General features: G+C 45.7%; 2 protein-coding genes across 12 annotated transcripts; one reads left to right on the forward strand and one right to left on the reverse strand.

Annotated features, from left to right (window-relative positions):
- Window positions 1–61: 61 nt before the first annotated feature.
- LOC100764433 (cytochrome b ascorbate-dependent protein 3) lies at window positions 62–11,800 on the reverse strand. 9 transcript variants are annotated; one of them, XM_027406695.2, is made up of 8 exons: window positions 11,663–11,800; window positions 8,651–8,738; window positions 6,991–7,162; window positions 6,704–6,902; window positions 3,716–3,924; window positions 2,927–3,081; window positions 1,956–2,112; window positions 62–1,407 (listed from the first exon to the last, which is right to left on the reverse strand). In XM_027406695.2, the coding sequence occupies exons 4-8, from the start codon at window positions 6,885–6,887 to the stop codon at window positions 1,384–1,386; spliced, it is 729 nt and encodes a 242-aa protein (XP_027262496.1). In that variant the 5' UTR covers window positions 6,888–6,902; window positions 6,991–7,162; window positions 8,651–8,738; window positions 11,663–11,800; the 3' UTR covers window positions 62–1,383. The 9 variants fall into 9 exon arrangements, with proteins under 9 accessions (XP_027262496.1, XP_035297866.1, XP_027262500.1 ...); XM_035441975.1 differs by lacking the exon at window positions 11,663–11,800 and adding an exon at window positions 11,378–11,644; XM_027406699.2 differs by lacking the exon at window positions 11,663–11,800 and adding an exon at window positions 11,167–11,361.
- Window positions 11,801–11,912: 112 nt separating this feature from the next.
- On the forward strand, window positions 11,913–18,477 carry Tmem138 (transmembrane protein 138). 3 transcript variants are annotated; one of them, XM_027406701.2, is made up of 5 exons: window positions 11,913–12,171; window positions 13,685–13,952; window positions 14,183–14,354; window positions 17,391–17,466; window positions 17,730–18,477. In XM_027406701.2, exons 2-5 carry the CDS (start codon window positions 13,825–13,827, stop codon window positions 17,840–17,842), a joined length of 489 nt encoding a protein of 162 aa, XP_027262502.1. In that variant the 5' UTR covers window positions 11,913–12,171; window positions 13,685–13,824; the 3' UTR covers window positions 17,843–18,477. The 3 variants fall into 3 exon arrangements, with proteins under 3 accessions (XP_027262502.1, XP_027262503.1, XP_027262504.1); XM_027406702.2 differs by lacking the exon at window positions 11,913–12,171 and adding an exon at window positions 12,176–12,285; XM_027406703.2 differs by lacking the exon at window positions 11,913–12,171 and adding an exon at window positions 12,296–12,724.
- Window positions 18,478–27,235: the final 8,758 nt, after the last annotated feature.

Consider the following 27,235-nt stretch of genomic DNA (forward strand, 5'->3'; position numbering starts at 1 on the left):
CTCCCAAAGTATGAGAAATAAGTGGTTTTGTTTAAACTATCCAATCTGAACAAAAGACACCTTTAGTGTTTAAAAACACATTTAATAAAAATCAGATTCATGAAGAGTAGAATACCCACTCGTGAGTAAAACAGGGTAACTGGTCATGTCCAAGGTGCCCCGCAGTATCAATGGTGCGCAGGCTTCATTTAGTCAGGAAGTCCATGGCAGCCCTCCTGCCAACTTCTGGCAACAGGGTTGAAGTTCAGCCTGATCACTATCTGCAGGGAGTCAGGAACCCAACTCCTCCTACTGGTCTGCTAAGTACAGCAGTCTGCAGGGACCTTGCAGGGCTTATCTGAGAAGGTATGAAGTGCCACAGGCTAATACAAAGCAGAGGGGCAAGATTCCTCCCTTCTACCCAGTTTCTATTCAGGAGAAGAGCAAAGCTCACACTCTGGCATACCATGGAGGGAGAGTGGGTGGCCTTGTGGGGGGCGGGGGTGGGATGGGGGGATAAAAGCACCCAGTACTCAGTAGGGAACACCTCTGAAGTCAGCAGTGGCTCCCTGAACTCTGCCCAGCAAATTTCGTCATAATGCTGGTTTCAATCTCATAGTGGGCTGGACCCTGTCAGGGAAGAGCATCACTAGAGGAGGCAGGAAAGCCCATACCCACAAGGGGACAGAAAGGAAGGTCACAGAAACCTCTGTTACTCATCACTTGGGACTCTAGGGTCAGGTTCTCTGTTCATGGGAGAACAGTTTACCAGGGCTCATAGGGTTGCCTGAGGGGGACAGGCATGTAAGTCACAGGGAAAGGGCGGGATCCAGGCAGCAGCTGAAGCAGCAACTAGAAGAGGGGGAGCCACATAGTCACAATACACACAACACAGTATATCAAAGTGAACAGAGCAGCTCAGAGTGACCAGCACCTGACTCCTGCAAAGCCTTTTCCTGCTGCTGCTGTCCTATTAGGACCTCCCAGCATCTCTGCCCACCCAAATCCACACCCAGGGCAGAGCAAAGGAAGCCTGCCTAATGGACACAAATGCTCCCACAGACAGCAGACTTTCTACCTTGCCTTTCTACATTTGAGCCTCTGCTTTGGCTTCTACCACATCCCTAGGAGTGGTGAGGAGAAAGCAGCCCGTTCTTCAGACCAGCAGAAGAGACATGAATGACCAAGGCAAGGAGGCCCTTGAAAAATGCCAAGTCAAAGCCATGGAGAAAAGCAGATTGACAGCAAGCAGCTGGAGAGAGCAAGCCAGGAACTGGAGTAGCAAGTTTGTCTCTGGCCCAAGAGAAGTTGGTTGCTGAAATGAGCCAGGAGCTCCAAGTACAGAAGCGCTTCTGAGGGAGCAGAGACTGCACCACCGACTGTTCCTGGGAGCCCCTGCCCGCTTCACTCCCTGTCATGCAACAGGGGCTGGAAAGAAGGAAGATGCACAGGGATTAAAGACATAACCTTGAAAGAGCCCCTGAGCTTCAGGAGGCACACCAGGCCTGAGCTGCTCAGATAGACCCTCCCCCTGCAGGGTGAACCCAGCCCAGCCACCAGATCTTTCAGGGAAGCCCAAAAGTCCCTGCAACTAGTTCATAGCACATCTTCCCACATCTGCAGAAGACTCAGTGGGCAAGCATAGGCAAATCCTGCTTTAAGCATCTGATGTGTCACTAAGCACTGGTCCCCTAGTCTAGACACAGAGCTGGCAAAACTTCACCAGGCTCAAGCCTTTCATTGTGTCATCTCACAAAGCCAAGGACTCTTGCAGGGGAGGGGAAGCTTGGGAAGTCACTCCCAGGCTTGGCTGCTCTGATGCCAGAGTCCCCATCTGCCACTCAATCTCCACCTTCAAGCTGCTTGGCTTTCCACCTAACTATAGGACCATTCTTCTCAGCTAGCTGCAAGTCCTTCATGGGTCCTTCTCTAGATCTGGCCTTACCCCACCTAGAGTGGGAGACAAGCAGCCATACCTGTCTGTCAGTCAGAGCTCCTGGATCTGGACGTTTCCATGGTGAAGCCAGAAGAACATAGAGAACCAGTAGGCCAAAAGCCACCACCAAGATCCCAGTGCTGTTGGCAAAGACTGCCTCACTAGGCAGGCTGGAATAGGGTTTGGTGCCATTTTTCCTGAAAATGACAAAATAATGTAGGTCATTGAGAGAATTTTCTAACTTTTTTTTTTTCCTAACAGAAGACTAGATTCCTATGACATGGATTTAATATACTTCCTAAGTCCCTACCACAATGACAGAGAAGAACTTTGTAATGCTTTTCCCATGAGAAAAACAAAGACACTAGTGAAATGAACCTACCCACATTTACATAACCAGTACATAGCACAACCAAGATCTAAACCTCAAGGCTGATTTCATTTGCTGTTCACTTTACCATACTGCCTCAAAACCCAGAACAACAGTGGTTAGACTCACAGGCCTTGGAGGCAGATCGCCTAACTCATTCCCACTTCTGCCATTTTCTGGCTGTGTGCTCTTAGGTAAGTTTTTCTGTGCCTCACTACACTTTTTTTTTTTTTTTTTAAACAAGGTCTCACAATGGAGACCTGCCTGGCTTGAACTCACTATGTAAACCAAGCTGGCCTTGAACTCACAAGATCTGCCCACCTGTGGTGCTAGGATTACCACCATGCCTAGGTCATTACACTCTTGTGACAGCAGCACCAAATGTTGTAGGTGCTTGAGAGGATTAAAACTGGGGTACTTTGAGCAACTTCTGACAAACAGTGGGTACTTTATCACTTGATGCTCAGTAAGTACTGCCAGGGTTACCAATTTCAACCTAAACACTGTCACCTTCCAGATCAGAATGGACTCAAGCCCAGAGGCTGGCCTCTGCTGGCTGAGTCCTGTGATTATAGGATGCATCTCCTGAAGCCCCTACCCCCTCCCATATGCCTTAGTGTTAGAGGCCCCTTAGAACTTACAAAACAAAGATAAGCTTCTCATTGATGCCGGAAATAACAGATGTGATGGACAGGGAAAGGATGCAGGCTCCAAAGCAGACGTGCACAGGTTTCAGGAGGCTTCGCAGCCACTGAGGTGCCCAGGGCAGGAGAAAGATGGCAAAGCCCAGGGACCACTGTGGACACAAGGGAGGAAGTCCCTGAAGCTATTTATTGACTATAAGTTGTACCCATCTACCACTCAATCTAACCCCATATCACATCTATCACTCCTGCTGGCCACTGTCCCCTGGCCCTTCTTTTTCAACTCAAACATTGCCACCATGCACAGCCTCAAGCACACACCATACGTCACTGTGATCTGCTCATTCCTATTACACAAGTGTATGAAAGCAACTAGCAACTTGTGTGTGAAAGGCTTGCAGCAGTGTACTCAGAAAACCTAGTCATTCTTGTTAGCTTTCAATGCCTGCCAGGCCTGGGTCATAAACAATTCAAGCACAGGACTGGCACTGGAATACTGAAATCACTTTGAGAACAGCTCTGGTTCAAAGAGGGAAGAGTGGAGAAAGCAGGAAAGAGGGTGCTTTGGAGTCAGCATGACATGTGGGATGACAAAGTCAGGAGGGATGGCCAGTCTAACAGGTGTAAGGAACAAAGTAAGGGTAGGAACTCCAACTCTCATGGTCACTTAAATAGCTGAGTCTACAAGGTATGAGGGCAGAGAGAATGTTGGAGCTGAGGCTGGTGAAGCCACACCCAGAACCCATGGTACCCACAGGGACTCAGGAGAGGGCAGAGGACACCTACCTGACAGGCGAAGAAGATGACAGTGATGATGCCCAGCCAGCTATGCAGGGAATAGAGGTGTGTGATTTTTGAATCATTGTGGAACTGAAAGACGGCAACCAACCCCACAACGGTGAAGGTGAAGGCCAGCAGGTGCAGTGCTGCATGGAGAACTTTCCAGGGCAGTTTAGGCCCTACCCATGACATGGGCAGGCGGTACACCAGCGAGGCTGCAGGAGAGAACAATCCCAGGGCTTGGCCACATCACCTTACACTCCCCTGATGTGACCCCACATAAGTGTCAGGACATCAACTCTTGTCCTGGTTGGTTTCTTGTCAACTTGATGCAAGCTAGTTATCTGAGAAGAGGGAATCTCAATTGAGAAATCCCCTCTCATCAGATTGCCTATAGGCAAGTCTGTAGGGCATTTACTTTGTTAATGATTGATATGGGATGGCCAAGTTCACTGGAGGTAATACTATCCCTGGGATGGTGGTCCTAGATGGTATAAGAAAGCAGAGATGGAGAGATGGTTCAATTGTTAACCGCACTGGATGCTCTTCCAGAGGACCCAGCACCTACATGACAGTTCACAGCCTTTGTAACTCCAGTCCCAGGGGGATCCAACACCCTCTTCTGGCCTCCACAGGCACTGGATACACATAGTGCACAGACATACATGCAGACAAAACAACCATACACACATAATAAAGACTAAAAAGATTAAGAAAAAAAGAAAGAAAGCAGGGTGAGCAAGCCTGTAAGTCACTTTCCTCCACAGCCTCTGCTTCACTTCCTGCCCCAACTTCTCTTCACACTGGACTAAAAGTATAAGGTGAAACAAACCCTTTCTTCCCCAGGTTTGCTTTTGGTCATGCTGTTTTATCACAGCAATAGAAACCCTAACTAAGACTACTCAGCATCTGCTACCTTCCTGTTACTTGTGGGAGGCAGTTGGCCAGGAACTAAGACAAGAAGGGCCAGTTAAAATGGGAGGAGCAGTTTCCTGAACTGTCCTGTCTCAATCCCGAGTGCAGCTTTGTGGGCTGATTAGCACTGTCTTTGCATGGTCTCACCACACTGCATCCACACAGTCAAGGTTGGTTAAGAATCTAGGCATAGCCGGGTGATACTGGTCTTTAATCCCAGTACTCAGGAGGCAGAGGCAAATGGATCTCCCTGTTGGGGTAGGGTTTGGGGGACAAAAGAACCCAGGCATGAAAGCTGAGGGTGCAGCTCAGCACCTGTCTATCGTGTGGGGAGTCCTGGGTTCAGTTTCATTCCCAGTATCACCAAAAACAAAAAGTAAAAATCTAAAGAGCTCAGGCATAGAGGTTCAAACCTAGCATCTGCTCCTTGCATGTTTGGCTTCTTCTAAGTCTGTTTCCTCTTCTATAAAAGAAGTGACTACAAAGCCCACCTCACAAACTTGCTCTAAGAACAAAATGGACACCTGGCGATAGTGGCACATGCTTTTAATCCCAGCACTTGAAAGGCAGAGGCAGGAGGAACTCTGAATTTGAGGCCAGCCTGGTTGGTCTACAGAAAGAGTTCCAGGACAGCCAGAACTGTTATACAGAGAAACCCTGTCTTGAAAATAAATAAATAAATAAATAAATAAATGGACAGCATGGAAAGCAAACATGGTAGTACATGCCTGTAATCCCAGCACCCAAAAGGCTGAGACAGAAGGACTGCTGTATAGGTCAAAGCCAGGCTGGGCTATATAGTAAGACCCCCATCTAAAAAAGAAGAAAAGGGGGTGTATATGAGGATGAGGGATAGCTCAGTGGGTAAAGTGTTTGCTGCATGAGCATGAAGGCCTGAGTTTAATCCCCAAAACCCATATAAAAAATCTGGGCAGGGTAACACACACTTGTAATCCCAGCCCTGGGGCAGCAGAGACAGGATGCCTAGGCCAGCCTAGCCTAATCAACTAGTCCCAGGCCTGTGAAGAGGTCTGTCTCAAAAAAAACAAAATGGGGTTCACAAGACAACTCAGAGGTAAAAGCACTTGCCACACAAGCCTAATAACTTCAGTTTGATCCCTGGAATCCACAGGAAAGAGAGAACCGACTCCTAAAGTTGTTCTCTGACTTCCACATGCATGACATGGCATTCCTATGCTCATATTCGCACACACAGAAACACCACCACCACCACCACACCAGAAATAATTAATATAGGAAAGAATTCAGGTTAAGGTATAGTGGTGCATGCCTTTATTCCCAGCACCTGGGAGGTGGATCTCTGCAAGTTCAAGGCCAACCTGGTCTACAGAGAGACTTCAAGGACAGCTAGGCTACACAGTGAGACCATGTCTTAATTGAAAAACAATTTTAAAAGAAAAAGAAAAATGTAAAGGTACAAAGTGCTTAATAATGAATGACACCCAAGACTGTCCTATAGACTTTACATATGTGCACACATGTGTACATGCATATACATACAACATATATATCATAAAAAAGTCAAGAACCAGAGGGGATGATGTGTGATGTATACACGGTAAGCAGATTTTGCCAATGCTATCATCATTCCCACCCTACAACCAGGGTTCACTTCCCATGTTACAGGACACAGATTTGAATGCATGGGACAAAGATGGATCCTCAACTCAACTGTAATAAAAGAGGCTTCAACTCCTTGTATTCTAGAGCAGGAGTCAAAATGCAATGCCAGGCCAAATCTAGCCTGCTGCCTAATTCTGTGAATAACATTATATTGGGACACAGTTACATTCATGTGTTTTATGTGCTTTCCATGATGCAATGGCAGAGCTCAGTAACTGCAATACGTATTATAATCATGCCATTACAAAGCCTGAAAAAAACTATGGTCTGGTCCTTTACAGAAAGCTTCACTGACCCTGTCTCTGAGTATCTGGGAAGTTGTCCCTTCACATTCCACTTCTTCCCCCAAATGGTAGCTGGTCCCAGCAACAACCCAATTCACCCCAGTAAGTGCTGCTCTGCTCAGGCCCCTCACACTGTGAACATATTACTCACCAGCTCCATAGAGCACCACCATGCCAGAGACCATGAGCACAGGGTGCCAGTTGAACATGTGCACACTGCCATCCCAGGCAAAGCCGCCACGCCAATACTGCATCCAATAGGTGGTGAAGAGGATGCACAAGGATCCCAAGGACCCCAGGACCATGCAGAACAGGTAAAACCGTCCTGAAGCCATTCTGATCAAGAACTCCTAGAAGAAGCAGAAGTCACATGTCCTAGCTTAACCATGGTGAACCTGCACAGCAGCTAAAGGAAGTGACACTGACCTCCCTTTATACCTGTGGTATGGAATCTTTGCTTCAGTTCCCCTGTCCCCAGATGGCCTCAATGTTGAGTGAGTTAAGCTCACAATGAATGAGGCTCCACCCCTGCACCTGGCAGGGCACCGATGTGGAGCTCTAGTGAGATGGCAAGGCCCTGGACTCACATCCTGGGTTCTGATTAGCCTCCCTACACAGAACCAGAAAGTTAAAAATTACTGCCACACCCAACCCAGTAGAGACAGATCAAAACCCTAAATGCATAGACCACACATTCCCAGGTCCTGGGCTCCAACATAAGGCAGCAAGACCACAATCTAAGGGGGGTAAACACATTCTAGGCTGGGTATACCTCCAACAAAATGACTCGGTGCAGGGGCTGGAGAAGTGGGTCAGCGGATAGGATCACTGGCTGTTCTTATAGAGGATTGAGGTTCAATTCCCAACACCTACATGGTGGTTCCTCCAGTTCCAGGGAATCTAATGCCTTCTTCTAGTAGTTTCCATGGACAGACATGTGTGTGATACACAAACATATGGTACATATCCATATATATATATATATATATATATATATGTATGTATGTATGTATGTATGTATGTATGTATATATACTGTTTTTCAAGACAGGGTTTCTCTGCACAGCCCTGGCTGTCCTGGAACTCACTCTGTAGACCAGGCTGGCATTGAACTCACAGATCTGCCTGTCCCTGCCTCCAAAGTGCTGGGATTAAAGGTGTGTGCCACCACCACCCAGATATATATATATATATATAATATAATATATATATATATATATTTTAATGATTGGGTGTGGAACATTTGTAGATGGCAAAGGTTTTTTGATTTGGGACTGTTTCCTGTTGCATGTTTTGAGCATTCATTTTGGTGACCAAAAGGTTTTAGGTATGGCCAGACATGGTGGTACATGCCTTTAATCTCAGTACTAGGGAGGCAGAGGCAGGCAGATCTCTGAGTTAGAGCCTGTCTAGTCTACAGAGTGAGTTCTAGGCCAGCAAGGACTACACAGAGAAACCCTGTCTTGAAAAACCAACAAGCCAACCAAAAAAACAAAAAACACAAAACCAAACAAAAACCAACCAACCACAGTAAAACAAACAAACAAACAAACAAAAAATAAAGCCAAACCCCAAGTTTTAAGTTTCAGAACCTTCTAGACTTTTGGCTAGGAAGACTCAATCACTAGCATTATGTCACTTTTGTTTGAGAAGATCTTCCTTACAGAGGATGAATTCCATGGGGCCAGGTCTTCACCCCAGGCCCCTCCACTGCTCTCCTTGAACTAAGGGCACCCCGTGGCTGTTTCTACACCTGAGACTTACTTCTGCTTTCACTTTTCTGGGGAAAGTCCAGAGGAGAGAAGAGGAAGCAAGAACTCATGGTCTAGAAAGTAATTATTTTTAGATTTCTACCAGGAACCAACTCAGCTTTCAGGCTTTCTCTGGTGAATATTTAAGTCACAAGCAGTTATTCTTAAAAACCAGGCAAGGTGCTATATTTGTAGCTCAGTGATAGGGGCTTGTTTAGTATAAGCAAGTCATGAGTTAGATTCCCAGCGACCCCCCCCCCCCCCCCGCAAGTGGGCAAAGGTCCAGTCCTGCTCTAGTAACAGGAAGAATAGCCAATAGTGTCCAAGGAGGAATACCCAAATCCTCACCTTCAGACCCAACAGAAGGCTGGCCTGGTCTCTGATTTTCACAGACTGAGTACCCAGAGGAAACACCTAACACTGCAAGACTTGTTCTCTGAAAAAAAAAAAAAGCATGGCAATAAAAACTATTAATTGAACATCAGCTACAAGCACTAGATACTGGCCCACAGTTCCACTTACTCCTCTTGATAACTCTGTGAGGACTATCACCCACCCCTATACATGAAGAAACTAAAGCTCAGACAACCTAAGTATCTAGCACCAGGACTGAGCAAGTCCACAGGAGCTTCAAACCTTTGTCTACTTTGATCTAAGGCCTTAGACCTTTATCCACGGGTTATAAGATCAAGACAAAAAAATATGTAAGGATATTATTGAGACTCAAGTATTATGACTTCACATTTACTACTATCATAGAATTAGAGAGAGAAAGAGAGAGAGAGAGAGAGAGAGAGAGAGAGAGAGAGGAGAGTAAAGACAGAGGAGAGAGAATGATATGCTATGTGATGTATACATTCAGGCATCCATAGAAGCCAGAAAAGGGTGTTTGGTTCTCTAGAGCTAGTTACAGTCAGTTGTGGACTAGCCAACTTGGGTGCTAGAAACCAAATTCAGGTCCTATGCAAGAGCAGCCAGCATTCCTAACCACTGAGCCATCTCTCAGCCCCCAGCATAGGATTTTTACCCTAAGCACTAACAAAACCTAAAGCTAGCTAGGCAAGGTGGAACCTATGCCACTAGCAAGAGCCTGAATCAGGAGGATTACTTGAGTAAAGGAGTTCAAATACTAGCCTGAGCAACATAGTGAAACCAGCTCCCCCAACACGAAGCTCATGGTCCCCATGCCTGCCCAGGCCTCTCAGTAGCCTTGATTATATATCACACCATGCAGCTACCCATCCAACCAGCTTCAGATGCTGGACTCTCACAAGGTGACCCACATTAGTAGCAACATCTAAGAAAGGGATGAGGGCGAGAAAACAAACAAGTTTCATGACTGACCTACTGGACTCCAGGGATTTGTTACCCTGCCTCAGAGCTGCTTCCTTGAGTCACTCAAGAGCAAAAGAGGTTTGGGATTATCAAGTGTCTGCCTAGTACAACCTCCATTCCTCCAGTGAAATGTTCCAGTCATCTGACAATATTGACTTCTGCAGTTTATTTATTTACTTTTTACAAGAGGAAAAAGAAGGCAATGCCCCTTAAGCTATTGTCCACTCTCACCCCTTGAATGAGTTCTATAAAATGTTCTCTCTGAACATTTTACTTGAGGGATTACTTGAGGGTGCCCTCACCTCACCTTGTAATAAACACCACATATCTTCTGTACTTAAAGTTAAAACTGGGAGTTGTGGTTCATACCTGTAATCCCAGCATTCCAGAGGTAAAAACCAGAAGAATCAGATATATGTGCACAGTCGAGGCTAGCCTAGTCTATATAAGACCTTAGCTCAAAACAAACAAACAAACAAACAGAAAAGAGCACATACTGGTTTTGCAGAGCACCAGAGTTGAGTTCCCAGCACCCACATTAGACAATTCAGAGCAGCGTATAACTTCAACTCCATGGGATCAAATACCCACTTCTAGACTCCCCAGGCACCTGCACACATGTGACATTCACACACACACACACACACACACACACACACACACACACACACACACACACACACACAAACCTCAAAAAATTCATAAGGAACTGTACCCATCCTCCTTACAAGTCCTGGATTACCTCTTTGGGGTAGAGTTAGATGATTGGGGCACTTTTGTGACAGAAGGCAGGAAAGTTATATTGCTGACTACAATTCACAAATAAGCCCTTTCTTTTCCTAACTTAGCAAAAGCAAGGGAAAGAACACGTGCAAATGAAGAGACTAAGAGCATTTGTACTGAGAGAGCACTTTGGACTAAGATTTCAAGACATGAGCACCACAGCTGAAGTCTCCTGCCCTCACTCTTACAAGCCTCCTTGCTCAGGAGGGGAGTCAGCAAACCCCTTAGGCCTTAGAGGGCTTATAAAGTCTGTTGCAACTGTGTCATTCATTCTGGGTTGGTGCAATACAAGAGCAGCCAAGAAGAGTATCTTAACAAATTAGCATGACTGTGCCTCACTAACACTATGGACACTGATGTCTAAGTTTCATATGATTTTCACATTTCACAGAATACCCCCACCCCCGTAGTTTAAAAGTGGAAAAGCTACTCAGGGTTAGATGTGGCCTATGGGGTGTAGTTTATCTATCAGGTTTAAAATGTGTACCTATTCTTTATCTTTATTTAATGTTTTCCTCAATTCTCTGGCTAAAGGATTCTCACAGGCTGAAGAAACCAGAACGAGTCCCAGGGGTAAGAAATGAATCTTCCATTCAGTCCTTCCTCTCAGGAAAAGGTTGTACTCCACATTTTTTTTCAGACATTTTTTTCAGGGGCAGTTTGTTGCTCTCTCCTCAAAGACGGAGGAACATTAAGAAGCCTGGAGACCAGGTTTAGAGTTCAAATCCTATTAACCCATATCTTACAGTTCAAAAGCACTGCAAAGCTGGGATCCAAAGGAGAGTGACTTGATCAAGGCAAGTGGCAAGCCTGGTACAGACACCTGGGTCCTGTCCTCAGGTCCCAGAACTCATTTCCAAGGGCAGCTCCTCCAAAGCGCAGGACTCAGGAGTGAGCGACCTGTAATATTCCACTCAGAAGTGTGAGTAAAGTCCACCTGAGCACAAGTGCACTCACAGACTGCTCCTTCGTCCTTCAGACAGTCAGATCTGCTCCAGACGCAAGGGAGGGGTATGACACCGACCCCTTTGGTCAGCCTGGCCCTAGCAAGTTTTAGATAAGAAGCCTTCTTTCTGAAAAGCGTCAAAGCCTCTACAGTATGGAAGGGGGCCGGAAAGCGTCCAGTTCTTAAAAGGAAAGGCGGGCTGATGCCAGCTTATGACAGACAGCGCGAAGCAAGGAAGCGGTGGAACCACCACTGGAACCCATGTCCCGGCTCTCCCAGCCCGGGCTCTTTCTCACCCCTAACCACACAGTGGGACACCTCGGGGCCAGGTCTCTGCGACCAGCTGGCCGCTGCCAAGCGCGGGAGCTGCCACTAGCCAGGCTCCTCCAGGACGTTGAAAAACTCCCTTTCCGGCAAGCCTGCAATCCGCGGGATTCGCTACAGAGGGCGCTGCCTGGAATTTTATAGGCTCGGGCACTTCCGATGGGACGCTAGGGCGTCTGGGAAATGAAGTTTGCGTGCTAAGGTGCGAGTTCCCGGGCAGTTTCTGGACGGATTCCTAGGAGCACTGCGTCCTGTTTGCCTTGTCTCTGGCCCCACCCCCATCCCGAGGAAGGAGAAATGCTGGCGTTAACAGCCTCTCGCCTAGGGCCCGCCCTCAGCGAGGGGACATGGAAGGACAGGGCAGGCCCAGGAGAGCGAAGGCCCAAACATGGCGGGCAGTTAGCCCCTACTTCCGGAATTTAAAGTCAGCTTCCGGAAGCCGAGACTGGGTTTCCATGACAACCGACGTTGGTTCTTTGAGGTGAGTTTAGTTGATGAGCCGAGCGTAGAGTGGCCTGAAGTCAGAATTTTTTGTTGCTATTGCTTTTGCTGTGGGCTTTTGCCGAGGCATCGCTCTGTGGGAGGACTGGGAAGGGTAAGGACAACCCCGTTAAGCTGGAGGGTGATCGTCCGCGTAGCTAGAGCGAAGGGTGCTTCTAAGGGATGCTAACAGTAGCCTTCGATGGAGCTTCGCTAAGTGATGCGTTTGGCCTTTCTCACTTGCTATCTGGAGAAAATGACTTCAACTCTAACCGTGTGTCCATGCCTGTAGCTAGGGGATAATTCTTTCCTACCAGGAAGATTGTTGGGAGGATTATAGGAAATTCTCTTGGTCAACAAGATTATCCTGGCGCCGGTACCTAGGAGAGAGATGAGTGTGAAAACTCAAGCCCAGAGAAGCTTGGATATTCGTATATCCAATAACATGAGGCTTTTCCACCGTGGGAGGTGGACAGGGCCTGGACCCCTCCAGAACGTCTGCAAAACGGGGGTTATATGCACTAAAATGGCTGCTTTTCAAGGCCAGGGATTAAGTAAGGTTATGAATATATTCCCTTACTCCTGCTGCTGTGTTTCTGTCATAACCTCACTGTGTCCTCTCAGCTCTTTCTGCCTGACACTGCGTATTTATATGAGACCATATACTCTGCCTACTTAGATATCCATCAGTTATGAAATAGGCTGGCCGCACAGTGTCTCCATCAGAATAGCAGTCTGCCACTTACCAGCTGTGTAATCTGCCAAATTAGTTTACCTTGCTGGGCCTCAGTTTTCTCATCAATGAATTGGGGAAAATAAAAGTATCTCCTACTTCATGAGGTTATTGTAAGATTTAAATAATATCTGAAGGAAACAATCTCTAGAGTGTTGCATGTAATATATAAGGATTTATTATTACTACTACTACTACATAACCAGGCTGTCACTTCTCTGTAGTACTCCTAAATATTTTTGGTTAGACTTGTTCATTTATCATGTGTAATGGGACACTCCTGAAAAAAAAAAAAAAAGCACTCAGGAAGCTGAGGCAGGAGGATCAAGAATTCAAAACCAGCTGGGATTACATAGCAAGTTCAAAAAAAAAAAAGGAAAGAAGAAGGAAAATGAAAAGAGCTGTGTGTGTAAAAGGATCTAGGCATGTAGAAAAGTCTGATGTTATTAGTCTCTAGAAATAATGACATGTTGTGGTGCAGTGGGGCAGAGCCAGGATGGGTGTGGTTTGGCCTTGTCTTGTTTTGTTTGGAGAAGAGGCTTGGCTATCGTAGCCCAGGCCAGCCTCACACTCTAGATCCTCCTGTTTCTGGCTCCTGAATATTGTGATTACAAGTGTATGTCACTACTCCTGCACTTTATTTGGGTTTTTGTTTTCTCAATTGTTTTGTTTTCTTGATGTTTTGCATTCGGGTGCTCAGTAAATGTTTATTACTAGGCTTCTAGTATTGCCTTCTTTGTCATTCCTTCCTTCCTTTCTTGATTCTCTTCCCTCCAAACAGGTTCTTGCATCAGAGCCAGGGAAACAGCTCTGATTTGGAAAAACTAGACATCTCTCCCCAAGTACCCAGTAGAGAACCAGAAGTTATCTTCTACAGAACTGTGGAATGTGCACTTGGGAGTCCCGAAAAGCAGCCAGAAGATGCTCCAAACTAGCAACTACAGTCTGGTGCTCTCCCTTCAGTTCTTGCTGCTGTCCTATGACCTGTTTGTCAATTCCTTCTCGGAGCTACTCCGAATGGCTCCTGTCATCCAGCTGGTGCTCTTCATGTGAGTATAAGAGACAGGCCTGAAAAGCTGAATCCAAACAGTTTGAAGGCTCTGACAGTCACAATTGAGCATTTTAAAAACCATCAGTGTGTCCAGAAGTCTGTGTTGTCTGGGGGCTTGGGGTGACTATATCTCAGAGAAGAACAGACCTCATGATATCCCTTAGAACTTAGGGCCATCTCTTAAGTCCTCACATAACCCCCACTTGGCTATACTTTATGTGTCTGCAGCATCCAGGATATTGCAATCCTCTTCAACATCATCATAATTTTCCTCATGTTCTTCAACACCTTCGTCTTCCAGGCTGGCCTGGTCAGCCTCCTGTTCCATAAGTTCAAAGGGACCATCATTCTAACTGCTGTGTACCTTGCCCTCAGCATCTCCCTCCATGTCTGGGTCATGGTAAGAGTGAAAGCTCTGAATTCTTACATATTTGATTTTTTTAAATTTTATACAGGTATTGTGTTATGTCTGTGTGTAGGTGGATGGAGGTGTGGGTGCCAAATGATAACTTGTGGGAGTTGGTTCTCTTTTTCCATCATGTAAGTTCTGGGGATTGAACTGAGGTTATCACGCCTGGCAGCAAGTGCCCCCAACCACTGAGCTATCTCACCAGGCCTTTCACATCTTTAAAGAGCTAGAAATAGCTTGGCATGGAGGCTAAAACATGTAATTCTAGCATCCAGTAGGCCAAGGTAGGAGGATTACCACAAATTCAAGGCAATTCCAGGCTACACAGTTAAGTTCTAGACCAGCCTGGGCTATAGTGTAAGACCCTGTCTCAAGAGGGGAAAAAAAGCAAAATGTGGTAGTATATACCTGTAATCTTAGTTCTCTGAAGGCCATGGCAAGTTCAGCCTGGGATATATATATAAAAATAAGTTCAAAAGCAAGCTTTGCTGACCCATTCTTCTAACTCAGAACCTTAAGGCCAAAATGAGCACATGATGGGCTAGAGAGATGGCTTAGCAGTTATGAGCACTTGCTACTTTTGCAGAGGATCTGGATTTGACTCCTAGCACCCATATCAGATGGCTCACAACCCGTGTAACTCCAATTCTAAGGGATCCAACTCTCTGACCTCTGATGACACTGGCACATACATGATACACATGTACATATGAAGCACTCACATATACACATAAAAGTAAATCAGTTTCCAGACATGGGTGGCACACACCTTTAATCCCAGTACTTGGGAGGCAGAGGCAGGCAGATCTCTGTAAGCTAGAGCCCAGTCTGGTCTATAAAGATAGTTCCTGGCCAGCCAGGACTTAATAGCATTATACACCATGCCAAAAACAAATAAATCTCTTTTTTTAAAAAGAAGTATGAGCCGGACGGTGATGGTACACACCTTTAATCCCATATTTGAGATGCAGAGACAGACGGACCTCTATAAGCTAGAGGCCAGCCTGGTCTACAAAGCTACACAGAGAAACCCTGTCTCAAAAAAAAAAAAGTATGAAATATACAAGGTACACAAAGAGATGGAAGAATTAGAGATGCAGAAATCAGAAGCCATGAAAATCTGATCTGTGGTCTATGTGAGATAGATCCTTTATATTCAGGCTGTTGATCTGATTCATTCCTACAGGTAGAAAAGGCTTGATTTAAAAAGCAATAAAAAACAAAAACAAAACCCCAGGAAGAAAATGGTAAGGACTGGGGAATATAGCTTGGCAGCAGGGTATTTACCTGGCAGGCTCAGTGCCCTAGGTTTGATCAAACCCTGTCCTGCCAAAAGGAAATTCAACTAGAAGTCCCTGTCCTCTGGAAACACTAGTAGAAGGTGGGTAAATGAAGGTATCCTGGCTGGAGTTTAGCATATGACAGTTCATAGGCACTTTGTCAGCTTTCTGTCTTCAAGAATCCAGGGACTTTTCTATTTGTAGCAGTCAGTTTACCTTTACCCCAGATAGGCCTATCAGGGTTAAAACAGGAAGTTGAGTCTGTTTTGTCATCTGCTGTATGGGTAGGTGAGTGTTAACAGGGGATATTAGGTGTTAGTGTCCCGTGGTTAATATTACAGGCATTGGGTGTTTCTGAGAAGCAGCCACTCAAGAGTGTTGCTTTCCTCTATGCCCATTGCTGAGTCCCATCTTTACACCAGAAACTCAATCCCCAGGATGTTTCTCCTTAGTTTTCCTGTAGGCTCCAGATCTGATCTAGTTCTCCTGGTTTCAGATTGCTTTTTTAAGAATATAATTTAAGGGCTGGGGAGGTGGCTCAGAGGTTAAGAGCATTGAAAGTTAGGACTGTGACCCCAGGGTTAGAGCTCTTACCTAGAATTTGGGAGGCCCTGGCCTTGGTTCTCAGCATCACAAAATAAAACAGTCACTTTTTTGCTTCTCTTTTGACCCACTGTGTGGGTGCCCCTGGGGTGCCATAGAGAAGAAGCAGAGCTCACAGGAAAGCAGCAGAGCAGTGTGCAGGGATCAAGGGGCTTCCTCTCCCAGAGTCTGTGCTCCACTTCCTGGAGCCCTGTGTTCAGGCTGCTACTGTGATTGAGCCTTGAGCCTAAATGCTCCGAAGTTGTGACCTGCCAGGAGCTGAGACTGAGATTGAGACTGAGGGCTGGACAGTGAGCAGTGAAGCTTCTGAGATAATTTCTTCTTGACAAAAGCAATAGAGTGGAAGGAGATAAATACTTCAGTTCAAGCTTAGAGGAGATCCCTTTGAAGGGAAAAATAAAAAGGGGCAGGGGAGCAGCTGAGAGCTGGTAAGTAGCTAAACAGGTAAAGGAACTTGCTGCCAAGCTTGACAGCCTGAGTTTGATCCCTGGGACCTACATGACGGAAGGAGAGAACTGACTGTATCTTTGCATGCATGCTGTGTCATACTGGAAGGCACACACACACACACACACACACACACACACACACACACACACACACACACAATTTTTGTTAATTAAAAAAATTTTTTTGAGACAGAATCGCACTAATAGTCTTGGTTGGTCTGGAACTCATTCTTTAGGTTAGGCTAGCATAGTAATCTGCCTCCTAAGTGCTGGGATTAAAAGGTACCACGGTGTCCAGCTGAAAATTCTATTTATTTATTTTATGTGTATGAGTGTTTACCTGCATATGTACATCATGTGCATGCCCAGTGTCCACAGAGGCCAGAGAAAGCATTGGATCCCCTGGAACTAGAGTTATAGGAGGTTGTATAGGAGTTATAGGAGCCATTGTATAGGTGTTAGGAACTGAATCTAGGTCAGTGCTCTTAACCACTTAACCATCTTTCCAGCCTCATAAAAAAATTTTTTTAAGGAGGAGTTTGAGGCTTTCTTGAGAAATATACTTTGACCTTGTGAAAAGGAAGTAAGATTAGTGTGATTTTCAACCAAGTGGCTTTGCTGCTTCCAAGCAGGTTGGAGATGTAATAGTCTCACGTAGCCTTTAACCTTTCCCTTTCTACTCATGTCTCCTTTAGAACTTGCGGTGGAAAAACTCCAGCAGCTTCATTTGGACAGATGGACTTCAAACACTATTTGTATTCCAGAGACTAGGTGAGGAGTGGAGCAGCTTCAGGTGTAGCCATGTCCTGCTGTGTCTGGTAGCACAGCCTTGATCCTGGCTTCACAACTCCATCAGGGTGGCCTGGGATGGTTGGGACAGCCACACATAAAGGAAAGAGGAAGGGCTGCCCTCCTCTCTCTCTGGGAGACAGCGAGAAGCCTGGGGCAGTGCTGGGTCTGGCTGGGCTTGGTTGCCCCTGAAGGGAACACTGAGGATGTCCCTGGCTGAGGCTAGTCTCTGCTTTTGTCCTCAGCGGCGGTGCTGTACTTCTACTTTTACAAACGGACGGCTGTGAGACTGGGAGACCCCCGCTTTTACCAGGACTCACTATGGCTGCGAAAGGAGTTCATGCAAGTCCGAAGGTGACCACTTCATGTCCCGTTGATGAATGCCTTTCCTTCCTGGTAGAAACCTCCTGGGCTGCTCTCCAGGGAAGGACAGCCCTTGGCACCAGGAAACATGGACTTCCTAGGAACATGCTCAAGCCAGCTGTGCTCAGCATTCAAGAAGGAAGACTCTCCAGGCATGGTTGGAAACTGAGGCAGGAGAATTTTAATGAGTTTGAGGCCACCCTGGGCCTACCCAGTTGTAGGATGGCCTGCAGAGGGAGACCCTGTCTCAAAAAGAAGGAAGACCTTTCCCAATCCAAATTAAAGTATTTTCCCCAGACTGTAGAACAAAGTGCAATCTTGCCTCCTACCTCAGTCCATCCTCTTCTCTTCCTGCTCCGTACCACACACTTTCTCTTCCCCTCCTCCTTCCTGAGGGCTCTGCAGCTCTGGAGCTCCCACTCTTTGAAGCTTATGGCTCAGCCTCAAAGTAGCAGCCTCCCAGCCCACCCTGCTCTCCTGATACCATACTTGAGGGACTGGAAGTTATAGACAATGATGGGCATGTCCTCCTAACTAACCACATGTTAGTCATTTAGATTTTATAACCAATGTACTTTTTTACAGTTCTAAAAGGAAATAAATTGAATCTTTTTTTTCATAAATGGTAAAGTCTGTGTCTATTTAGGTGTCTTCGTGGTGAAGAGGTATACCAAGTCAGAGAGCCTCAACATCTCTTTGACCCATGGGGCATATTGATCTATAAACTAGATAGAGATGCACACTGGGCTACAATATGAAGACTGTCTCTAACAAAACAAAACGAGAGTTCTCTTCTGTTCTTTAAAGTGTGATCTCATGCCTGCCCCAAGCCCTGGAGTTCCATATTTCAGTGCTTCCTTCAGATTCTATGTTTACTAGAAGCTAAAATGGTCCTCAGGAGAAAAAAAAAAAATGCTCCAGCGCCTGTTTGGCAAAGGAAAGTGTAGGGGGAAATGCTGGCCATGCCCGATGAGGCTCTCTCTGTTCCCTCACCCACCTGGTTGTACAGGAGGAAAGTTTTAGAATTTGTATGCTACTTTCTTTTTGTGTGTGTGTGTGTCAGGAGAGGGGGTTCGAGACAGGATTTCTCTGTGTAGCCCTGGCTGTCCTGGAACTCACTCTGTAGACCAGGCTGGCCTTGAACTCAGAGATCTGCCTGCCTCTGCCTCCCAAATGCTGGGTTTAAAGGCATTGCCACCAACTCCTGGCTATATGCTGCTTTCTATTGCTAGAGTACCATGTAACAAACCATCACCAAACTCAGTAGCATGTATCCCTGTGCAGTTGGCTGTCACAAGGTGGGTTCAGCTGATCTGGGCTGATGGGGGTGACACCAGCTGGGCCTGCTCAAGTCTGTTTGTGGTCAGCCATGGTAATCTTGGACCTTTAACTTGGCTAACCTAGGATGACCTCAGGAGGAATAACAGTTTACTGGGCTGTGGGTCTTATGATTCATCCACCAGCAGACTACCTGGGTCTGTGCACATGATGGTGACCTAGGAGCAGGAAAGAACGTGTCACATTGCATTCACAGGTCAGTCCTCTATTTCAATTCCCATTAGTCAAAGCAACTCATGACCTAAAACAAGGGCAAAGTAGAAGCAGCACAAAGTTTCAAGGCAGAAGGTTTAGAAAGGACGGGGAGTGTAGCTCAGCACTACAGCATGAACAGAACAAGGCCCTGGGTTTGATCCCCAGCACTGAAAGAGAGCATGAGTACATGTAGGACAGGACAAAGAACAGACTATTAACCGAATCAGGCCACACCTCATAGCTGTGAGGAGCATATAAAATGTTTAAGCACAATGGCTAACACGTTGAAGAGGCCAGGTAGCAAATACTGGACTACTGGACCGTGACAGTGAAGCAGGAACAAAGCCATATATGCTGTATGCTATAGTACCTGAATGAAAACAGCTGTGTTCTAGAAAAACTAGTGTGGACACTGAACTTTTAGTTTTTTTTTATTTGCATATGTCACCAAATACTCATCTTTTGATTTTTTTCATATAAAAAATTTTACCAAAATTTTGAGGGTAGAAGCTTGGGCCCTGGCAGCTCAGATAAGCAATCTAGGCTTAGCCTCAGTACTTGTCCTCAGTACACCAATTAAGGAGATAAGTAATAGTGAAAAGCAAAGATGAGGTTATTCAATGTTTTCACATTGAAAAGGACAAATAAAAGTGTCTAGTAATCCCCCAAGTCCATCTGCAGAATATTGGACATGGAGTTTTAAGTTTAGATAGAAATGGGTGACAGGATGGCTCAGCAGTTAGAGGGCATGCTGTCTTTGCAGAGGACCTGAATTCTCTCCCCAGCTCACAAGTGTCTGTGATCCCAGCTCTACAAGGATCCAGCACTTCTGGCCTCTGAAGGCACCTCCACACACCCACACACATAATTAAAACATTTTTTACGTTCATACAAAGTGTATATAACAAAGCAGTCCTGGTCAAGGTGTGTCCCACCCATCATTGATCCATCATTGTCTTGCTCTAGTTGTCCTGAAGGAAGGAAGGAAGTCTGGCAAGTTGGCAAAGCTGTGTGAAGTCTTTCCTTGGGGACCAGTGCCTTCTTGTGGCTCCAGGCTTCTGCCCTTCCCTTCCCTCTGCATAAGATTTCTGGGGGATGTTTGATCTTTGGGTTCCATTGAATAGTCTGAAAGCACAAATGCCTCTTTAAGATTACTCTCACTTGGTGGTAGTGGCCACAAGCCTTTAATCCAGTACTCAGGAAGCAGAGACAGGTGGATCTCTGTGAGTTTGAAGCCAGCCTGGTCCACAAAACTACTTCCAGGACAGACTTCAAAACTATAGAGAAACCCTGTCTTGAAAAACAAAACAAAACCAAAAAAGATTACTCTCCTGAGCATGCTTTAATCCCAGCACTCAAGAGGCAGAGGCAGGCTGATCGAGTTTGAGGCCAGCCAGATCTAGTTCCTGGATAGCCAGGGCTACACAGAGAAACCCTGTCTGAAAAAACAAAACAAAACAAAAATATCCTCTCCTGTGAGATAGTTATAAAAATGCCAAAAACCACTTTTTAAATAGTTCAGATTTTTTTTAAGAACGAAACAAAAATAGGCTGGATTTGGTGTAAGGCCAAAGTTTGCTAACTTCTGCTTTATATTTGAGACCAGCTTGGGCATCATAGTAACATCGAGTCCCAAAAGGCTCAGTGGGTAAAAGTGCTTGCTATACAAGCCTGGACCTGAGTTAAAATTCCTGGAATCCACATAAAGAGCCAGATAAGGGCACTGGAAAGTTGGTTCAGCAGTTAGAGCACTTGGTGCTCTTGCAGAGGAGCAGGGTTCAATTTTCAACACTAGATCAAAGGGAGAAGCTATGTGAGTGAGATCCTGAGATCTGGAGGATGCAGCTTCCAGCCCAGCCTCGGGCTAGTAGGCTGCACTCTCCTGAGTTGGCTGGTGCCATCCAGTCCTGTTTGTCAATGGGGGCAGATGTTTGTGTCTCTTGTCTTTTGAAGCTCTGAATGTGGTTTGTTTGTAAGGCTCCTCTCCTTGCCAGGTGTCCTGCCATAGGAGATAATTGTAGGGCACTAGCTTCTAAGTTATGTGGATTTGACTATAAGGATGAAAGATTTCCTTGACTGTATGAATACTTCCACACCAGGGCCCCACAATTAGCCAATTAACAATAAAAGAGGGAGTTGTGTCCAATAATTGATTAATACACTGCTGTGAATTTGGGGGACGAATTCCACCGTGGGAAAGGGGGAGCGCTATGGTTTCACAAGGGCTTTTCAGAGATTACAGTGACTATTCAAAAGGCAGGCATTCCCAAGGCTTTGCAAATGTGGTTTCTCTCCAGTGGAATGTGTCGATGGCAATCCCATGTGTTAGCCTGGTGAATATGTCCCTTGGAATCTTACTGTATGATCTTGTGGAGCGAAGCACCTATTAATCCTGAGTCCCAGGATTAAAGGTGTATACCACCACCTCCTAGTTTCTGGCTGCTGGAATGAAAGGTGTGTGCCTGGCTTCTATGGCTTGTGGCTGACTTTGCTTTCTGAATCCTCAGGAAAGTTTCAACAAATCATAAATAATATATCAGTACAATATTATTTCCCTCTATGTGTATTCTGTCTGTCTTTTCACCACATGCATGCTTGTTGCCCACAGAAACCAGGAGAGGGTGTCAGATTCCCTGGAACTGGAGTGACAGACAGTTGTAAACTGCCATGTGTATGCAGGGAATCTAACCTGGGTCCTCTGTTGAAAACAGCCAGTACTTGTGACTGCTGTGCCATCTAGCTGGCCACAATACATTTTTGTTTAAGCCAAATGAGTTCTATAATTGCAGGACTGGTATGGGCAATGGGAAGAGAGACAGGAGAGTCACACTGTAGCTTTTATCAAAAGTTCAATGGCAGAAACAACAGGAAAGACCCTGCCTTAAAAACAAGGTGGAAAGGTGGCTGAGTGCTTAAGAACAAGTACTCTTCCAGAGGGCTCGGGTATGGTTTCCAGCACCCACATCAGGGGGCTCATACATCTAGAACTCCAGCTCCAGCTCCAGTTCATACATCTATAACTCCAATGTTCTCTGGCCTCTGCGTGCATATAGCACATAAATTCACATGGGCACACACATTAATTTAAAAAAAAAAAAGTGGAAGGAGAGAACTGAGTCCCCAAAAGTTGTCCTGTGACCCTTGCATAAGCACCTAAGCACAGGCACACTTTCCCCCACTCCTCCCCCATACTAAAATCTAATAAACAAATAGGACCTAGGCATAGGCACACTTTCCTCACCCCTTTTCACACACATGTACACACAAAATAAACAAAATCTAATAAATAAATAGGCAAAATGTATAGACAAATGCCAGAAAGAAAAACAAAGTTGTCCTAACAATAAACCCTACCTAACTACTTGGAGCCTACCCCATGTCTTGTAATGCCTTCTTAGAAACATCTAGAAATAACACCCAGTGACCCATGGTCTTACCCCAAATGCCCAGTCTCAAGAAAGATAACTGGATGGAAAACTTACTACTTAACAAGACTGTGAGACGTCTACTTACCTCTATAGACACGAACCCCACACAAATGACCCAAGAGATAAGGCCAAGCAAACCCCCTTAACTGTATCAAAGAACCCTCTCTCTTGCTTCCTCTGGTGGGAAAGTCTCTGAGAATTCACCCACATCTCTCCCTCTTTAGTCTCTCCCATGTCAGCTGAACTGATGGTGCACACTTGTGGTCCCAACTCACTTGTGCACTAGGGGTTGGGAAAGACTGAGCCAAGAGGATTACTGTGAGTTCAAGGCCAGCTCAGTCTACATAGTGAGTTTTAGGCCAGACTGAACAAAGCAGTGAGACTCAATAGGGTCCTGGTCTGGTAAATACTGGTTCTCGCCCTGATACAGAACATTCAGATACAGTGTGTAAGGTGCTGGCCTTGAGTTCTCCAATGGGAACAAATGGTCTTAAATGCTAACAAAGTTACCATCTGCATTTCATACCTTTGTGTGCAGAAAAGAAAGATAGGGATGAGTGAATAGCCTGATCTTGAATCTTTTCATGAACGCCTGTACTATCCTGATAGCCGTAGGAGGAGAGGGGCTGTAGGAAAAGCCCAAAAGCCTCCCCAGTTTGGGTGGCAGCTGAAGACTGTTTAGAAAAACTACAACTGGAAAAAATCCTACACTTGCTCAAAGATGTGAGGAGAAAACAAAAGAAACCTAGCAGGTTGGGCAGGAACTCAGGCAGGAGTCCCTCCTACAGCTCAGGCTTGGGCCTGGGCCCCTGGCCTCAAAGCAGCTTTTTGGTGAATTTGTACTTTAACATTGGGCACCAAATATGTAACACAAAAAATAAAAGACCCAGAGACTGATATTGGGGTTCAAGCTTCAAGCTGAAGATCAGAAAAGCAAAGCAGCTGGTCACTAGCTCTCACCTCTGGCTCAGGCTGAAAGGGCTGATCCACGAGTTCACCAAGCCTCAGACTGCTGCCTCTCCTCTGTGTGGCTGGAGAGAATCCTGAGACTTCAATGTCTTCCTATCCTTAATGTGGCTAGAGAATGAATTCTAGATCTGAGACCCTGTTCCTATCTTTTATACCACTCTAGTGTTGGGATTAAAGGTGTGTGATACCAAGTGCTGAGATCATCTTTGTGTGAGCCGTTTCTCTAGTTTTCTCTTAGCACTGAATCAATTTCGTGTAGTCAGTGTGGCTTTGAACAGACAGAAATCCGCCTACCTCTTAATCCTGAGTCCTGGGATTAAAGGTATGTGACTAGCTTCTGTGACTTGTGACTGACTTTGCTTTCTGAATCCTCAGAAAAGCTTTAATAAATCATAAATATCACCACAGATCCTGTGGAAGAGCAGTGGGTGCTCTTAACCACTGAGTCATCCCTTCAGCTGCTATGAGTTTCTCTATTTTGCATATTGGGAACAGAACACACAGCCTACTTTGTCAGGACCACCAGAGCCCAGACTTTGACTTTTAATGGTTCTGGTAACAAGCTTTGTTGTTGTTGTTATTGTTGTTTTTCAAGACAAGATCTCTCTGTAGCTTTGGAGGCTGTCCTGGCACTCGCTCAGTAGACTAGGCTGTTCTCAAACTCACAGAGATCCGCCTGCATCTGCTTCCCAAGTGCTGGGATTAAAGGCGTGTGCCCACAACACCAGCTCATCACAATCTCTTAAAGGTCGACAATTTTCTTTGTTCCTGAAATGAATCAACTGCTTGTTGCCTGTTGTTTTTACAGCAAGTGAACACAACCAATTACCCACTTCTCAAAATATTTACACATCTGCTGGCCCAGTGACTCTCTGGTGTGTGTTAGTGTGTGCATCTGCTTCCATAGTGTTGAAACAAGAAACGGTGATTGAGGGAGGGAGAAAGGTCTGGCTCCATAGAGACAGGCTCTGAGGCAGGGTTCTTTATTCACATTGGTACTACTTGGGAACTCAGCTCTATGTCTCAGGAGATTGGGGAGCATAAAAGAGTTATTTATTGATACCATGGGCAGACAGACAGATGGCAGCATGGAGAAGGTTCTGAGGAGAGCTCAGGCCCTTGTGACCGAGTGGGAGTCCCTTCTTACAGACTTCAGAAGAAGGAGCAATTCATGACACAGAGAAGGTGAGTAGTCCACACCACAACACAGGCCTGCAGCCAGGCTGTTCCTGCTTCCCCAGCATGAGTGGGGGTGGCAGTGGGAGTGGAAGGCATGGGAAGGAATGTGTGACGTGACCTTACCTTGAGAATGTGGGGGCAGTAGAGAGGAGAGGCACATCTAGTTAAAGTGTGCATATTACACTGGTAGCTCTCTGTTGACTCCATGCCTGAGCCTGCAGACTTCCTTGGAGAAGTGAGAATTAGAACACCTGCCTTTCTCTAGGAATCTGGGCACCTGTGGTACATGTTAGTCAGCTTCAGCTTCAGCTTCAGCTTCAGTGACAGGCTCTCAGTTTCCTTCACAGCAGCTGTGAGAAAGAGGCTGCTGCAGTGCGCATGGCCTGATTAGCCCCTAGGCTAAAACATAATATTTAGGCATTTACATGGTACAGAATTCAAGTTATAAAAACATTTAAGCCAGGTACAGTGGCACACATCTGTAATCCCAGCCACTTGGAAGGCAGAAGCAGTCTAGTCAATATAGCAAGACTCTGTCTCAATAAATACATGCATGCATGAATATATACATATTTTATAAGGCTAGAAATACAGGTCAGCGGTAAAATGCACCTAACATGTATGAGGCACTGGATTTCATCCTAAACCCTGTAAAAAGGGATACACCACAATCCCCATCACCATCCCCAATCCACTTGAGTTTCTTGTCCCTGCCCTCCTTGGCAATCTGTATCTATTTATGTAATCCCTTCCTCTTTTGTTAAAGATAGATTTTTCTGTGTGTCACACACTGCCCTTGAACTCAATATTCTCCTGCCTCAGCCTCCTGAGTGTTGTGATGTTATGGAATAATCCTTTCCTACTCTGTAAAGATGTATCTTTGCCATGGCATCTTCTGACTGGCTTAATAAAGAGCTGAATGGCCAATAGCTGACCAGGAAGAGGTTAGGCAAGACTCCTGGGCAGAGAGTGAGGAAGAGGAGTTGAATGTAGGTGTGGGAGAGATGCCAGAGGACACAGAGAGGAAACAGGAGGTGCAAGATGGGAGAGAGGTAAAAAGCCACAAGGCAAAAATGTAGATTAATAAAAGTGGTTTAATTTAAGTTACAAGAGCTAGTGGGACAAGCCTAAGCTATAGGCCAAGCTTTCATAATTGATAATAAGTCTCCATGTTGTTATTTGGGAGCTGATGTTACAGAAAAAGCCTGCTATATTTTGATAACAGGCATGTGCTACCATAGTGTAGCCTTTATTTATAGACTTCTAACGGACAATATAATAATGATCAGAAACATTTTTTTTTCTTTTATGAGAACATTTGTCTGTGTGAGGGTGTCTGATTGCCTGGCACTGGGGTTACAGTTGTGAGCTGCCATGTGGGTGCTGGGAATTGAACCTGGGTTCTCTGGAAGAGCAGCCAGTGCTTTTAACCACTGAATCATATCTCCAGTCCCAATCAGAGGCATTTTTACAAAGGAAAACTTGCTGTAATGCTACCTCACTCATTTATTTTAAATCCTTGGCACTATGCATATTTTATAGATACTTGTAATGTGGGGGAGGCATAAAATATATTTGGTTTCTGCCCTGTTTCCTGACACTTAATTCCCAACACCCTCATCAGCATCTTGGATGCTGATAAGCTGAAGGTATCTGGGGACCCCTGGATTGCTTCACTTGGTATAGCTGGCTGTTCGGGAGCTCCTGTGATGAAAGGGTTGGAGCTTTCAGCCACACCCAGACCTCTGGGGAGGAAGGAGTGCTGAAGATTAAGCCAGTCTACCAACCACCAATAATTATTCAGTCACACACATGTGGTGGAACCCTTTCAGAAGTCCTAAAGGACAGTTTAGAGGGTGACTGAATTGAAAATGCAAATCCAGGTACTACGAGGGTAGCGCCCCCACCTGGAGAGGGAGTGGATAAGCCTCATTCCAGCACTTAGCAGTTGTGTTCTATTTTGTTTTGTTTTGCTAGCTTGGAACTGTGTAGCTCAGGCTGGCTCAAACTCATGGTGATTTCCCAGTCTTGGCTTCCTGAGTCCTGGGCTCTTATGTGTGAGCCAATACATAAGCCTCTGTTGTGCCCTTTATACCAAGCCAGTAACATATAGAGTCAGCTATCTGCCTGACTTCTTCTATAAAGTTAAGCATTTTTGAAGGAACAAAAACAGCAGTTGGGCCTGGGGTGTAGCTCAGAAACACAGCATATAACTTACATGCAACAGGGTCCTGTGTTCAATCCCCAGTGCTTGGGTACAGGATGCCACCAAAGATAAG

This window comes from Cricetulus griseus, chromosome 3 (genome assembly GCF_003668045.3).
Source record: "Cricetulus griseus strain 17A/GY chromosome 3, alternate assembly CriGri-PICRH-1.0, whole genome shotgun sequence".
NCBI classification, from domain to species: domain Eukaryota; kingdom Metazoa; phylum Chordata; class Mammalia; order Rodentia; family Cricetidae; genus Cricetulus; species Cricetulus griseus.

Excerpts from the sequence above, each read along its gene's own strand:
- LOC100764433 (XM_027406694.2), bottom strand. The coding sequence starts at position 6,887 with ATGGCTTCAGGACGGTTTTACCTGTTCTGCATGGTCCTGGGGTCCTTG. Across the intron at positions 3,925-6,703 it reads GGTGGTGCTCTATGGAGCTG|CCTCGCTGGTGTACCGCCTG; the intron begins GTGAGTAATATG and ends TCTCTCCTGCAG. Across the intron at positions 3,082-3,715 it reads TCATCTTCTTCGCCTGTCAG|TGGTCCCTGGGCTTTGCCAT; the intron begins GTAGGTGTCCTC and ends TTGTGTCCACAG.
- Tmem138 (XM_027406701.2), top strand. The coding sequence starts at position 13,825 with ATGCTCCAAACTAGCAACTACAGTCTGGTGCTCTCCCTTCAGTTCTTG. Across the intron at positions 14,355-17,390 it reads CCCTCCATGTCTGGGTCATG|AACTTGCGGTGGAAAAACTC; the intron begins GTAAGAGTGAAA and ends TGTCTCCTTTAG. Across the intron at positions 17,467-17,729 it reads ATTTGTATTCCAGAGACTAG|CGGCGGTGCTGTACTTCTAC; the intron begins GTGAGGAGTGGA and ends TTTTGTCCTCAG.